The sequence below is a fragment of the Phalacrocorax aristotelis genome, chromosome 14, assembly GCF_949628215.1.
Source record: "Phalacrocorax aristotelis chromosome 14, bGulAri2.1, whole genome shotgun sequence".
NCBI classification, from domain to species: domain Eukaryota; kingdom Metazoa; phylum Chordata; class Aves; order Suliformes; family Phalacrocoracidae; genus Phalacrocorax; species Phalacrocorax aristotelis.
In genome coordinates this window covers 2601376-2616452 of record NC_134289.1, presented here as the reverse complement: position 1 = coordinate 2616452, position 15077 = coordinate 2601376, and the positions used below count along the sequence as shown (strand labels likewise).

Sequence of the window (15077 nt, the reverse complement as noted above, 5' to 3'; positions counted from 1 at the left end):
TTTTTCAGTTGGAGTATAGCGGGCTTCGGACCCTCTGTATCCCCGACTCCAGAGGCTCCAGGTAGGGCCATTCTCCCCGGCTGTGGTGTAGAGCACATTTTTAACATCTTGTCCTGCCTGAACTGGCCCAAGAGCTACTGCATGAACTGTCTCCTGTTTAATCTGTTCAAAGGCTTGTCATTGCTCAGGGCCCCATTTGAAATCATTCTTCCAGCTGCTGTTTATAAAATTGCATCTCCGTCTGCAGAGGTAATGCGCTCAAATGTTACATAAGGAAGAGCCTACAAGTCTTGTATGTTGAATTCCCTCTGCGGTATGTATTAATATTAAATATTTGTGTGATTGGCTGCCTTAAACACCCCATCAATATTTATGGCTGGTTGGGGGGACAGTGGGAATTCTTCAGTATAAATTATTTCAAGCCTCATTTCTGTAATACCGCAGTCTTTGCATCTTTTTGCATTCTGGAGGACTAAAGATAGATGACACATAAAAATGGAAGCAGTTCCCTTTTTTTGCCTCAGGATTGCGAGGTTATATAATTTAAAGGGAAGATTCGTCTTACAGGTTTTCAGGATCAGTGTAATTCTAGAGTATCCTTTTTAATTTTAAAATACAGATTCCTTTATATTCTCAGTACCAAAATAAAAATTTTTAGGAAGATGGAGGAGTTAAAGAGTTATTTAGGGTTTCGCCTCATTACATGGCCAATTGCCTTCTAATCCCCTGCCTGCCCTGCCTGCCTTTTAGAAGACTAATCAGAAGCTGTCTGTAGGGCTATGAAATGCTGAATTTCTGAATATAAAAAAAGTTAGCACTGTTCTTTACACAGTCTCTTCCAAAATGTGCCTTGTGAGATAGAGCAGATTTTATTCCAGGGAGAATATGGGACCTTGTGAACCATGGGAACTTCTGAGGATAACTTGGGAAGCTCACTAACCCTTTTGCTAAGTAGTAGTGTGGCACTTTGAAAGCAAACTCCATCTCTCTTGCTTGTTTGCTAGGCACGGTGAAGTTATCCACTGTTCTTAGAGTTTTGTGAGGCCTGCATGTTGGCTTCCCTTTTAGCAGCCTGCTGATCCCTCCCAGGGAGCGGTTCCAGACTGTCTAGAGATGTCCAGGTTCTCTGCTGCCCTCTGTGCTGACCCAGCAGCATTTCCTTTACAGCCTAGCTTCAAGGGTTTGTTTGGCATGGCAGTGATTAAGCCCTTTCCCTTCCCCTCATGCTACCCAGGGCCAGGATGGGTTTTGGTTAGCAAAACGCATCTCCCCAGTAAGATTAAAAAATCCTGAGGGGCAGGAAGCAACCATGTCTTGTTTTTTATCAGTATCTGTTCTAACTCCAGTTTCTGGGCAGGAACGCAAGAAAAATACTTGACACACTTCCTCTAGGAATGAAGAGAACATTCCTGTGGAAGACACGTGCCTATCACATCTGTATACAGGTCTCTTCTGCAGACGAGGTTGTAACCCTAGGATCGATCCCCTAGGAAGGAGAGATACAGTGCCCATTCCTGCATGGGAGGGGTTCCCAGCCATTGAGCTGAACACTCAAACAGTAAGAGTACGAACTGACTTTGAAGCTGGCCCCTATTTTGAGTAGGAGGTTGGACTAGCGACCTCCAGAGGTCCCTCCTTACCCAAGTCCTGTGACTCTGAGGGAGGCAGTGTTCTGGTGAGTATTTACTGAACACTAGTAAATTGAGACGTGAGTTCAACCAAGCCTCCTATGCAAAAAGAGGCAATTCTTCAAGCTTTGTCCACATTCACTGTTGGGGAAGTTTTAATGTCAGTGCAGGTGAACCAGGAAAAATTTTAAATTTTCTTTGTGGACCTTTTGTGGAACCTGCAAACTGATCTTCAGGTCTTGGCTACTTACTTTTATGCCTTTATCAAAGTAGATCTCGTTCTCCCGAGGGTTGGTGGATTTACGGGCTTTGCAGAGCCTGTGAGCCATGGGGCACTTCCAGGGCATGCAGATTGCAGCCCATTCTGTCTCATGCTTCTTCACAAATGTACTTCAGTCCTAGACCAGCACAACCACTTCTAAGGCTGAGGCTGATCAGCTTCGCTGAACACCATGTCCTTGGCACCTCAGTGGACACTGTCCCTTGTGGTACGGGGTTTCTTTCTTCAAAGCCTTTCAGCTGAACAACTGCAAGATGTGCTCCATGATGGCCCTCAGGCATGATTTTCTCTCCTAGAATATTATTGTTTGGACAAATCCAGTGTTGGCTTCTGCTTTCTTGGGGATAGTAGGAGAAGCTATAGCTGCTTCTCCCCGTCTTTGCCAAGTCCCCACTGCTAGCCCTGTGGGCAGTGTCAAAAGGTAGGTGGGTCCTTCTTAGGGGACATTCTGCCATTAATATAGTCTCAAGAGCACTGTGCTCTGTCCCTTTCCTGGCACCTTGAGATCCATGTTACCCACAAATGCTTCCCTGTCCACAGTTACTTTTTACCCTGTCACATTCCCATCCTGACCATGTGCCAAATGAATCCTATGACAGGCTCTGACGGTGTTCTCCCTGTGAAGGAAACTTCAGGCCTCCATGGATCCCAGGGATCGCAGCTAATCTCTAAAATGTCTCTTTAATTTAGGGTCTCTGAACCCTGATCTTGGCATAGATTCACCAGAAAAAAAGTAGCTTTTGCATTTTGCAAGGGAGAATATTTTGGTGGGCAGATAATCCACTGTGGGCTTTCTCTAAGAAGTTACGTTTTGTTTTATTGAGATCTTAATGCTTTAGTGATCTCTCTGTCCCCTTCCTTCCCTGAGACTGATGGTAAGGAGGATGTGACCACCACAGGAGCTGACTTTAGACCCTTAATATCACCTGAGAATTTCCCAGGGCAGAAGGAGGTCCCCATGGGAGGGCTTGGCACCACGGGCTGTTCATATTGTCGCTGTCCTGCAGTACAGAGTGCGTGGAGTAATTTGCCCACAAGTCTTTATCCCACAGTAATAGTGACAGCTAAATTTCTAGCCCAAGCAGCTTTGCTGAGCAGCTTCACCCAGGACATCACACTTCTCCATCTCACCATTCCACACTAAATGTGTTATGCAAAGCTAGGAGCCGCCTTTCTGACACCAGATGCTCTTGAGCTGCAAGCCACTGTGCTGGGGAAATGGTCCTGGGCTCTGTTCTCTGCGCTCTTCTCCAGGGTGTCTTTTATTAGTCCCATCATTTTTCTGGAAGGCAATACGTGTAATAGTCTTAATCCTGCATAAATTCTCACTGTCAGCAGTCTGTCCTTCTCTTTCTTTAGACAGTCTGTGATTCATTCAGCTGAGAATTAATGACGAGTGTTGAGACAGTCCTGAATGTTAAGAAGCTGATGGCCACCTTCTCCTGCTCACACCTTCCCCCTCATTCCCAGGTTGTAGGTCAAGATCCAGTTTCCCCAGAGAGTTCAACATGGGGAGACTTTGCTGGTGCTTAATTCACAGTTATAACTGGCTGAAGTGCAGTGTATGGTGAGCTCTAATTGCTTTTGTGCTTTCTGTCTTTGACGACCCTTCCAGAATGCTTATGTGTCCTCTACTTGTGACAGCTTATACTTCATGTTACTCAGTATTGGAGGTGTTCCTCGTCTCTTTTCATGGGCTTATAGAAACCTACCAGGCTCCAGCTAGAGGCAGCAGGATGGGGGTATATGGACCTGCTCCCAGCAGAGCAAATATGTGACAGGTTTCCAGCAAAGTTGGGGCGGTCCCTGAGGATGGAGACACCCCACCACTCAGGGTCCCATCCTAGGGACGTCCCGCTCACACAGGAAAGGGGTGTATCATCATGTGCAATTGGGATTTTCTCGCATTGCAGTTGTGCCCATTGGCTCTTGTCCTGTTGCTTTGAACTTCTAAGAAAAGTCTGGCTCTGTCATCTCTTCAGGATGTAGAAGATGTAGTTAGATCCTCACTTTTCAATTCCCCACTTAGTTAATTCCATGGGGGACTGGTGGAACTTCACACTTAAACTTTGAGACAAAAAACATGGGATTTGTTCATCCCTGCTACTCTGCTCAGCCTTGCAGGCTGCTCAGAACAACTGCATGTAGATAGTTGCGGTGGCCAAGACATCATGGTGGCCAAGACAGCCCAAGGAGGGTGGCCGTGTTAAATCTGGGACCCATATCAGAGCCTGGCTCGGCCCCTCTTCCAATCCCTACGAGCCAGCTGCTCCACAGTCTGCAAGGTCTGCACAGCCCCAGCTGCTGCTGCTGGGCCAAGCAGCAATGCAGCAGCTCCTGCGGCACCTTCCCTGTCACAGATGGGGTGCTGGGCTGGATGAAGCGATATGCCAAAGATTGTGCAGTTATTTTCTGTTGACAAGGAAGCAGAATGAGTCTTGAAAGGAATGTGTTTATCCTCACATTCATCACTTTGCATCTACTCTCTGCCTGTGTCGGTCCCATGCAATGCAACAGAGCAGAAGACATTAACAGTTAAACAAGGAAAACTTAACAGAGAAGTGAAGGAAACCTATAGTTGTAGTACTGCATCTTCCCTATTCCACGGGTAAGAGGAGAGTCTGAACCTTGGGCACAAACACGTCTGCCAAACTGCCATTGCTGCACAAGGTGATGCTGGCGCTTCCTTCCCTGGTTGCAACCTCAACAGGGTCTCTGTGCAAAAAGCCACATTCCACCTGGTGCAAGTTAACAGAGGCAGGCCAGAGGGGATGGGAGGCAGGCTTCCAGCCCCTGCAGCAGCACTGCCACTGCAGCGACGCAGCACAGGCTGGACGGAGGAGGGAGAGCCAGGCGGAAGCTCACTGCTCATAGGTTTTCAATGGGGTCCTTTGGCAACTGTGGATGCCGAGGACACTGCCAACGCTGGCAGAGCGGCTCCTTGCTTATTAAGCAGGTACAAGCTACAGCCAACTCTGCCGTCTCATTCTAGCTCTGATCTACCTGGCATCTTATGCCTTCCACTGCATCAACTGATTGGATTAATTGCCATGCAGCTGGCATGAGACGGGGGAGAACTGGGAGCAGATGAAAGCTTTTATGCTGCTTCCATTCACCCTCAGATCATCACCCCTCACATTGCTGAGCGTTCCCTGGCTTTCCACATCTCCCATGCTACTTCTTCATCTGCTAGCACGGCCGTGGATGCCTTGCATCCTTGCCACAAATAATGGAAATTAAAATCTCATGAGAAGCCGTGCCAGAAGCCCTTGTTTTTAAGCTAGCTGTTGCAGCCTGATCTAAACGTGTTGGGAAGAAAATAATGGTTATAGTCCTGCAACAGCTGAACAGTCGTTCACAGCCAGTGCATCAAGACTGAGATACATCCATTGCTTTCAGGGAAAAATCTATTTTAAAGTCCTCTCTTAGCCAGTATTATTGCGGAAGAAAGAAAAGGGCTTGAGGCTAAACTTGATCCTCGCAGGCTGCATATTTCAGTACTGGAAGGCTCTGACTCAGTGGCCTCTGGAAGCTCTCCAAGCTATCAGTAGCTCAAAGGAGGAATTAAAAACTCAGCGAACCGCCTGTTTTCCTGAAACTTGTTTTGTACGTACTATGGAAGAGATGAGAAATTTGGAAGAAGGCAGCCCTGTCCAAGAACCAATGGCTATAACAAGCCACAGCAAGCAATGAATACATATTTTATTAAAATGCTTATGTGCCTTTTAGTGAGCCTTTTTGCCAAGTTTACGTGGAAGAATTTGCCAAAATACCACGTACACTGTAATAAATCCCAAGATACCTAATAGGCTTCCCCATTTGGTCTTCTGTCCCTGACAGTCTCTCTGTAGAGATGACAGAATACCTGTTTTCCCCCCCAAAATGGGAAGGAGAGGCTGAGCAGCGTTCCTGACGTTTTTCCAGACAGTTGGAAAAGCTGATGCAAATAGAGATATGTCCTGTGCTAGCTTGTGAAACCAGGCTTGGGGGTGGAATCAGGAGGAATCTCAGGAAGATGAGTATGAGGCTGGATGTTAGACGCAGGCAATCAGTTCATCAGAGTTCAGGCAAGAAGATGGCCTTTTGGCTGAGCCTCTGCTTCTAGATAAGAGTGATCCTTTTTTCACCCTACCATCTTAGTCCCCAGACCTGCCTTGCCCTCATCCCAAATCCATGTCAGGTGGATTTTCAAGCCCAAGACATGAGAGAGCAAAATCAGCATCTCAGATTAAAATAGGGGACAAGCTCAAAAGTTTCTGGATACTTCAGGAGATCAACCCAGGAAAAGAGCTCTAGTACTTGCTGAAAACAGAGCTTGTAAGCCCAACCCAGGGAGTGAAGTGAGTGATCTTCTGCTCTTAGGAGTGCCTTACATGGAAAAGGAGAGCTTGAAGAAAAGGCAGCACCATGGCTTGGTGCCTTCAAACATGGCCTGTCAGGGTTCATTCCTGTTCACAACCAGGAAACATCTTCTCACCCTTTTTGCCACATTTTCCCAGTTCTTGAGAACAAGGGTTGACTGAGCTGGCCCACCCAAGAAAGAGTGAAGGGATCCTTCCAACTGAAGTTCAAGCCATTACTTCCATGCTTGCTGTGGGTGCTAGGACTCAGTACTGCTCTGTCTCAGTAGTATATTCTGAAGTGATCAGCCCAAGACAGAAAACTTGTCAGAGAAGGACATTTTTGTTGCCTTTGGAAAGCTGGAATTTGTTGTCTTCCCAAAGGGCATCTCCAGCTGGAGGAGCTGGAGCTGGAGATCTCTTCACTGACATAGCAGAGATAAAGATTTCTATCAAGCCTGGTATCTATCAGCAAGAACTGTTCAGAAAGTGTTCAACTGCCTCTTTCTTTGTGGATTCCTTGGTCATAAAATGCTCATTTGCTGAAACTAAAATATTTTTCTAGGAATGTGCTAATTCAAATAAAGGTTTAGCCAGAAGAGGCTTTCTGCTTCCAAAAGAGAATTTCTGGTTAATGGAGCTGGAGGGAATCACTTAATTTAATGACCAGCTCGGTGAGTTTGAGCTCTCAGCTGAAATACAGCAGAACCCAGGTTGTGTCCTTGCTCCAGCAAATACATCCTGGTCATTTGAAGTGAAACAGCCCCAGCAGGAATGACTCACACAAGGATCTGCTAGATCCTCACCATGCCTTGGCAGAGGGAAATCAGTGAGCCTGAAAATCCCCTATTCTGGGCCTATTCTCTGGCTGCTGGTTGGTGGTTGTCCAGACCAAGTCTGTAAGGTGACAAGCCAACATGCCGACGGGGACAGAAGTCCCTTGCTGTAGAGAACCTACGGCCAGCACCAGCCATAATGAAGCTTGGCCATTTCCAAGTCTGCTGAAATGAACGTCAGCACTTGAGCTGCCTTCATTTCCTCCCCTGGCACTGCAGCCTGGTTAATTCTTAAGGGACAAACTCTTTTTTTTGAGTTTTGCTTACTTGCATGTATTTGCCTGAGGACAGAAGTTGTATTGAAGGTTCACACTCCCTAAAACATGCATGTTGACAACCACACATCGATTTTCTGGAAGTTGCTAACACAGCAAAATTTAAGTTGAGCTCACTTGTGCAGGCCAAAAGGAGTGCTAATTTCTCGAGCTAACCTGCCCTGGCTTCTGTTCCCTTTCTCCCCCTCCATAAATGTAAAGTATTGGTTTTACTCTAGCCTTTCAACTATGTAAATACTGTTGCAGGGCCAATATGCAGCCAATTATAGAGGGAGCAGATATTTTTCAGTCGTGCAACGAACACTCCTCTTTTTTTGTCCTTTGCCTTAAAGATAATTGTTATCTCGTGATGACTGCATGTTCAAGTCTCATATTCCTGTGTTGCAGAGATTGTCCCCTTAAGGGGGCATGCATTTCAAACGCGCAGGGGAGGAAGATTATAAATTAGTCTGATATAGGTAGGTAAGCAAATTGGCTATGATGACCCAGCTGCCCATGCTCCTCCACCATTCAGACAGAGGAGGTGGCTTGCTGGCAGAGCTGTGCCATTGTCAGTGCGGTGGCTTGTATGCCTCAGGCTTGTGGTGGCCGCGACTGCAATTTGTTTGGTTTACAGCTGGCATGTGCTGCTGGGCTCAGAAGGGCTTCACGTGCCTTCAGCTGTAAGCAGAGCAGTAAGCCCCTGGCAGCTGGTCCGTGTGAGCGGCGGCAGAGCCATTCCGTTTCCAAGAATAATCTTCCATCCAAAAAAAAACCAGGGTGCATCATCCAATACCTTAGTCTTACCACATGTCTGCATGAGCTTCAGCCTTTGGTAAAGGGTTTCCCCTTTACTGTTGCCAGTGATAAGACAGTCCCAACTGTGAGTGTAGCCCTTTGGGAAGCCTCATTTCCACAACCACCACCCAAGCCAGACTTTGCAGGTGGGCAGCTGCAACGGCATGCCTCTCAGTGCCCTGCGGTTGTAGGGGCACTAGTTGTTACTATTTGTAAACCTGGCTGGAAAAATTCCTACAAAGCAGTTTTACATGTTTCTTCTTGTTCTCTTTTGCCAGTTTGCCACAATCGCCAGCTGGTTGCCCTCCTTGTAGGACCTGACAAAATATCTGGGAGGAAAAAGGGGAAGAGTTTGCTTCCAGTGTATTCCCTGCTCCTTCCAGCTGCTACTTATGGGGTGTGGGAATGCCTTGAGGTTCCTCTAGGAGACATATGTGGAGCTAGGGTTATTGCAATGGGAAGACCATCACAAATTTTGCAAAAAGCCTGGGTTTCTTCACTGTGGTTCTTGTGAACAACTTGTGTTGTTATTCCTTGTGTTTTTTCCAGCTGGAAGAACAGGGTGGTGCCACAGATATTTTTGCTCTTACGACTCCTAGGCTAGAGGCACAATTGTCAGCATGCAGGGGAGGCAAGTATTAACAAGTAATATTTCAAAAGCATTTCTATTTTTTATTTCAGAGTCTCCTGAAATTGGGCCCTCAGTTGTAGTTCACACAACTGTGACGTTTGGAAGCGAGCACCTGGATTCAGACCCTGCAGAGGTGCAGCAGTTAATTCTCAGTCACCTGGAGAAGATTGTGCCATCCCTACCTAAACCAGCCAGCATCAAGTGTCAGAAATGGAGATACTCTCAGGTACTCTGTGGTGGGATCAGTCAGCTGGGGGGATGCTGCTGGGGCGATGCTGTAGTGCAGACTTGCAGTGTATCGCAAGAAACAGGACATCATACGACCCAGTGGTTTTCATCACCGGGGAGCAAGAGGATAAGGGGATAGTTGCTCGATATCCGTAATACATTCTTCCATGTAGCCATTAGCAGCATCCAAGCTGGCCAACGACAGCCAGATCATTTCTAGTAATTTTTTTTTTTACGTAGTGGGCCTGGCTCAGTGGTAAGTTATGCAGCAGTCCTGGTAAATAGGAACAGGAGCAGTGCACAGGAAGGAAGTAAATCCCACATGCTTCAGTGGTATTTTTGCTGGTATTTAAAAATATGACTCAATCTGTCTCTTCTTTATCCAAAAGTATGTGATATTATTAGCAAAATTCCCACCCTACCACAGAGTAGAAGGAGTCCTTGCATTCAGACATACTAATTGTTATTATTTGATTTGGCCCAGTTCAATTTAACAATATGTTATGCGAAAAATATTTTGAAGTAAACTACCTAGGGGTAGTAATAGCAAAATGTGTGTTTTTTTACGGACTTCTTTTAAAAATATAAGGAAATTTTGGGCAATTTCCTAAAGTATTGGAGTGTATCTGCGTGTTTACCCAAAGACTCTTAAGTTAAATTACACTAGTGAAATAGAATGTGGAAGTTGATGCAAATTATTTACTTAAGGCAGTCCCCTAAAAATTTTTCCTCTTATGAAGTCTGGAAGAGTTACTGTAGATGGTTGTGAAGTCTGCTCATACCCCTTGATCTGCATCCAGTTTAGGAACCTGGTCTCATTAGCACAAAGTTTCTTCTTCTGCCAGTTAGGTATTGGTAGTTTGCAAATCACTTCCCAGTGCATAGTATTTGTTCTCAGTTGTATAAAAATGACCTTAACATAGGTTTTAATGTTTCAGATGACTCATACAAAAATCATAGTATGCTTTATATGTTCTTCTTTATCAGTCCAGGGTTTTTTTGCGAGTAAGAGTATCTCTGTGCAGTTGTCACTGTTAAGGCATCCTTTTCTGGTTGTGACTTCTGGTCTTTTCTTCTGCATCATCTGTTACCTTTCTGCTTCAAACTCCTTGTAAGCCCAAGACCTGCAGGTGGTAGGGAGGAGAAGAATTGGAGCTGTCTCCAACAGACGCACACTTGGTTGACCAGCTCTAGAAAGGGCTTCCATAACAAAGCAAGAAGTATTTTTAAACAGAATTAATATGCCCTAGATACTGCTTCTATCACAGACCTCTATCATAAAATTTGTCAGATTCAGCTACTTTGTTTATTTGTGTGTTGCGGTTTAACCACAGTCGGCAATTAAGCCTCACACAGCCACTTGCTCACCCTCCCCGCTCTAGAGGGGCACCTCAGTGGGGTGGGGGAGAGAACTGGAGTAAGAAAACTCGTGGGTTGAGATAAGAACAGTTTAATAATTAAAACATAATAATAATTAATTATTATTATTATTATAGTAAATAATGGTAGTGAAAAGGAAAACAAAAAAGAGAGGAACAAAACCCAGGTAGAACAAATGATGCAACCACTCACCACCCGCCGGCAAATGCCCAGTCCAGCCCTGAGCAGCAAACGTTGCCCCCCTGGCCAACTCCCCCCAGTTTATATACTGAGCATGATGTCATAAGGTGGGGAACATCCCTTTGGCCAGTTTGGGTCAGCTGTCCTGGATGCTCCCTCCTGGCTTCTTGTGCACCTGGCAGAGCATGGGAAGCCAAAAGTCTTTGGTTTAGTATAAGCACTACTTAGCAACAACTAAAACATCAGTGTGTTATCATTATTCTCAAACTAAATCCAAAACACAGCACTATATGAGCTACTAGGAAGAAAATTAACTCTAACCCAGCCAAAAACAGAACAGTGTGCAAGGAAAGGGCTTAATATGCCTTCTCTTCGCACTACTCACACTTCTAGCGTAGTGTCAAAGATGACATATAAGCATAGGCTTCATATATGGCCCATTTTCATTTATTTCACCATGAAAACATCGATAAAGGAAAAGACAAATATGGCAGTTAATTTCTTACTACTGAATTAAAAAAAAAAGTCTCAATTGCATTTTACCAAACAACTATGCTTTTTGAATCCCGACAAAACTATGGCCATACAGGATTTATTATAACCTTGTACCTATTGCTTCATCTTTTAGAGGTAGCTGGAACAGTGAGTGTAGGTCTGAACTCTTATTTCCCACAACTGCTTCAAAATTGTTGTCTTCCTAAATCACTAGGTATGCATCGCATTTCCCCTATTTAAAAATTACATTCAAACATCATACTGCTGGATGATGCTCTAGTACTTTCTCAAGCCGCTGTACAATTTACAGCTCCTCCCGTTTACTTCTCCTGCTCTGTTGCCTGCTACCAACTGTGCTGCTGCTAACCAAACCCACTGGCTTCAGCAGCTGCTTGTGCTTTATGGTTGTGTCACAGGAGGAATTACCACCAGTCTTTAATTTGGTAGATGAATGTCAATATGTCTTAGACTGCAAATAAGTCAGTGTAGGTCAGATCCATTATCTCAGTAGAGAGTTCTCTATTGCTACCCTATAAAATAATCACTACCTAAATTAAATATTGGGGACAGAGCTCTTTCTCTTAAATCTGTCTTTACTTTCAATTATAATAAGCTGTTGCCACAGGAGCAAGGGGAACTGATAAGATGGGTGCATCTTTCTCCTGACTCTTTTAGATGGGATTAATCCTACTTGTTAATTAAATCCAGCTGTAACGTTCTTCACATGGGCAAACACAATCCTGGGATTAAAATGCAGTCATTACAATTATCCATGGCGGATGACGGATTAGGACTTCCAAACTTCTACTGACACTACTTAGCAGCACAGCTGCAATTCTGGATCCCCTGCTTTAATTACGATAAGACACTATTAGCTTTCAGAGCCAAGAGCTTCCCAACCCATCATGTCCCTTTGACAGAGTCACTTTGTGTATATAAGGGATACTGGGAAAACACAGAATCATAGAAATTGGACCTCTTCAGAGGGGACTTCTTCAGGGACCTCTTCAGGTCTCTAGTCCAGCCTGTTGCTCAAAGCAGAACTATTACCAGCACTAGGTGACTTCAACCATGGTTTAGTCTAGCTGAGTCTTGAAGTCTTCAAGGACAAGGATGGAGAGCCAACAGGCTGTGACATATAGCCGAGGGGAATTTGGAATTTATGTTCAGAAGAAGTTGAAGAAGGGGCAGGATCATTCCTTTCCTCAGTCTCTATATCTAAAGTGAGGGCCTTTACTACATTGAGCACAACGTCTTGCCACACAGATGAAAAGGTGCAGGCTGAGATGTGGAAATATTGATGCTGTGATCAGTATGATAAACCAGAAGCAGTTTGGTATAGCCAGCATCAAGTAAGCACTGGGTAGCCAAGAAGGAAGGACACTCAAAAAGCCTTTTTCTGCTAAACCTTTTTTTCATTGCTTATGCTCAGTGATCTTCATTTGTAACAGAAATGTAGGAATAAATTCTGACCTAATATTAGTCTGAGAAAGACTGTCTCTGGCTAGATTTACCATACATGGCTAGACTCTTCTGTTAAGTGGAATAATGGAGAATGGGATACAAACAGGCTACAAATTCATTTCAGATAATTACCTCCTTTAAAGAGATGTTAATGTGCTGGTAACACAAAATGCAGCCAGTAACATAAATGTGGGTGTTTTGCAGCTGATCCGTACTTGGAAGTGGCAGATATCAGCATGGCAGTGGCTACCTGAGTGTACATTTGAATCAAGGGAAAAATCCCCTGTACTGAACAAGATGCCTTGGACTTCAGGTCTTGTTCACCAAAGCTGACACTTGCACAACAGAATACATTACTGGTTTACTGCACAGGGATCCAAAACATATCTTTTGACCAAAGACAGTCAAGAATGATCAAAAGAAAATTGTACTCTCTGTATCATGCTTTAAGACATCTATGGTTTGTTCTCTATTGCTGGTCTACTGCTGTGCTTCTACTCTTCTTTTTTTCATCTCTCTTTCTGGCTTTCTAGATATTTATTCCTCTTTTTCAACATTTCATCTTTATGGGTCTTGTTTTGTCATTCCTTTTCTCAGGCTATTACTTCCCACCTTCCTCCTCCGATCACTTCATCCTCAAGCTGTCCTGCATCTTCTTATCTTTTTTATCGCTTCTGCCTGAGCCTCTCATGCCTGCCTTTAGGCCAGTGTTGCTACTGCTGCTGCCTTATCTCCATTCTGAGATTCACTGGTGCTGCTCTGGGGTGCACTGATTTAGTACAACATGGACACTCAGCCTTTGTATGTAGGTTTGAAACAGGCTACAACGTATGACACAGACAAGCATGCTAAAAACACAAATGCTGCGTGGTTTTACTGTGCTGTTTGACATGCATTGGTGTTTGCCATAAAGTACAATACCAAAAAGAGGTCTTGCTCTCCCCGTGAGTTCCAGGTAGCTTCAAGTTAATAGGTACTGGCCAAAGCAAAGTCCATTCACTTTTAGAAATGTTACAAAGAACTGCTCAAGACCTGCCACTCCACAGATACAAGTTTAATTGAGGGCATAGTGCCAGGAAAATTATATTTAAGATTAATACATTGCATACATTAAGAATGACATTAAATATTTATCAAAGCAACCTTATTCAGAACTTGTCCCATGCTACTTACAGTGAAAGTGTTGATTGTATCTCTAGTAGTGTCTAAAAATTGTTGTACTACTCAGATGAAAAATGAGACCAGCATAGCAGAGCTGGAGACAGAGTGGGTTGTCCCAAGGCTGTATATATGCTTGCACTGCAGCATGAAGCATGGGTAGGTCATCGTGACAGTTGTTACTCCGAAGTCCACCTCATTTCCCATCCAGGAAGGTCACCTGGTCAACCCAGTCACATTGAGGGCTCTCTTGCAAATGGCAGCCTTCCTTTCCTTTGTTCAACGGTTACGTATCTGGGGGATTTTGCGAGCCCACCTTTGCTGATGTGAGATCATGTAGCTTCATACATTTGGCTTAGAGATCTCCATGCCTCACCTATCCAGGGTCAGGCAATTCATTTCTGCTGAGACGGACTGAGAATAAGACAGGATGGGGCTGTAAAGTTTCTAAATTTCCACATACAAGAAAGCTTTATTTCAATGATTTAACTCCAGAAGATAAACATTTTACTATGGTACTTTGATTGTTAATGCTTGGACCTACAATCGGGGATGGGAGGGGTGCTTCATATGAAGGCCTTTCTGGTGTGAAATTCAGGCAAATAACATTCTTTTCCATCTCCCTATATGCTTTTGTTTTTCAGGTTACAAAAGCTGTGCCCAGTTGTCTGGGACAAATGATTCTTCATACTCAACCTCTCCTGATTTGTGGGGGTGATGGATTTACTTCTTCCAACTTTGATGGCTGCATAGATTCTGCTTTGAGTCTTGCAGAGGCTGTGAAGTCTCATTTATAGCAATTTCAAAGTCGGCTGCTAAACTTAGTCTAGATTTATAATGCATTTTGCTATGATGGATTGAATTCTAGTTTAGTGTTAACATCACTGGCCTCTATCTTGCACAAGTAAATAAAGGAAGATCTGTTGGTGTGCTGTAATAATTATTGGGATGGAATTGAAATTAATTTTCCAGGATCTGTGCTGAGAGTGGTTACTTTGCTTGAAGTTAAGCTTTTTCTGGCTCTAGTCAGAGGCACTGAGCTCCAGCAGTCTTGCCAGGTCTCCTGATACTTCTACACCCCATGAAAAGTATGTCAAGGAGAGAAGCCTGACTTGAAACAGCAAAAAACCCATGGAACTGCAGAGATTACTCCTTCTCTAAGTATTTGGAGCCCTGGAAGTGATAGAAGGAACATGTACAATTGATCGCAGAGCTTTCATATATACATGTGGTCATTTCTTCCTGTGTAGATCAGCCCTGGTCTTGGTTATTGTGTTAGCCATGGGGAATCAGTGGTGGAGCATACCTTGTTACGCTTCTCAGGTTGGACAGCCTATGCAAGGTCTAACGCTATCAATTCAAGTTTTAACCCTGTCTCCAGACATGCACAACTTTTAAGGGAGGG

General features: G+C 44.4%; 1 protein-coding gene across 2 annotated transcripts in view; it reads left to right on the top strand.

Annotated features, from left to right (window-relative positions):
* RNLS (renalase, FAD dependent amine oxidase) overlaps positions 1–14612 on the top strand; it is an 80148-nt gene extending 65536 nt beyond the window's left edge. For both annotated transcript variants that reach the window (XM_075109554.1, XM_075109553.1), the window contains 2 exons: positions 8818–8993; positions 14317–14612. In XM_075109554.1, the coding sequence (XP_074965655.1) occupies positions 8818–8993; positions 14317–14469 (329 nt within the window). In that variant the 3' untranslated portion in view covers positions 14470–14612. The remainder of the gene's footprint in view (positions 1–8817; positions 8994–14316) is intronic.
* The last annotated feature ends 465 nt before the right edge of the window (positions 14613–15077 follow it).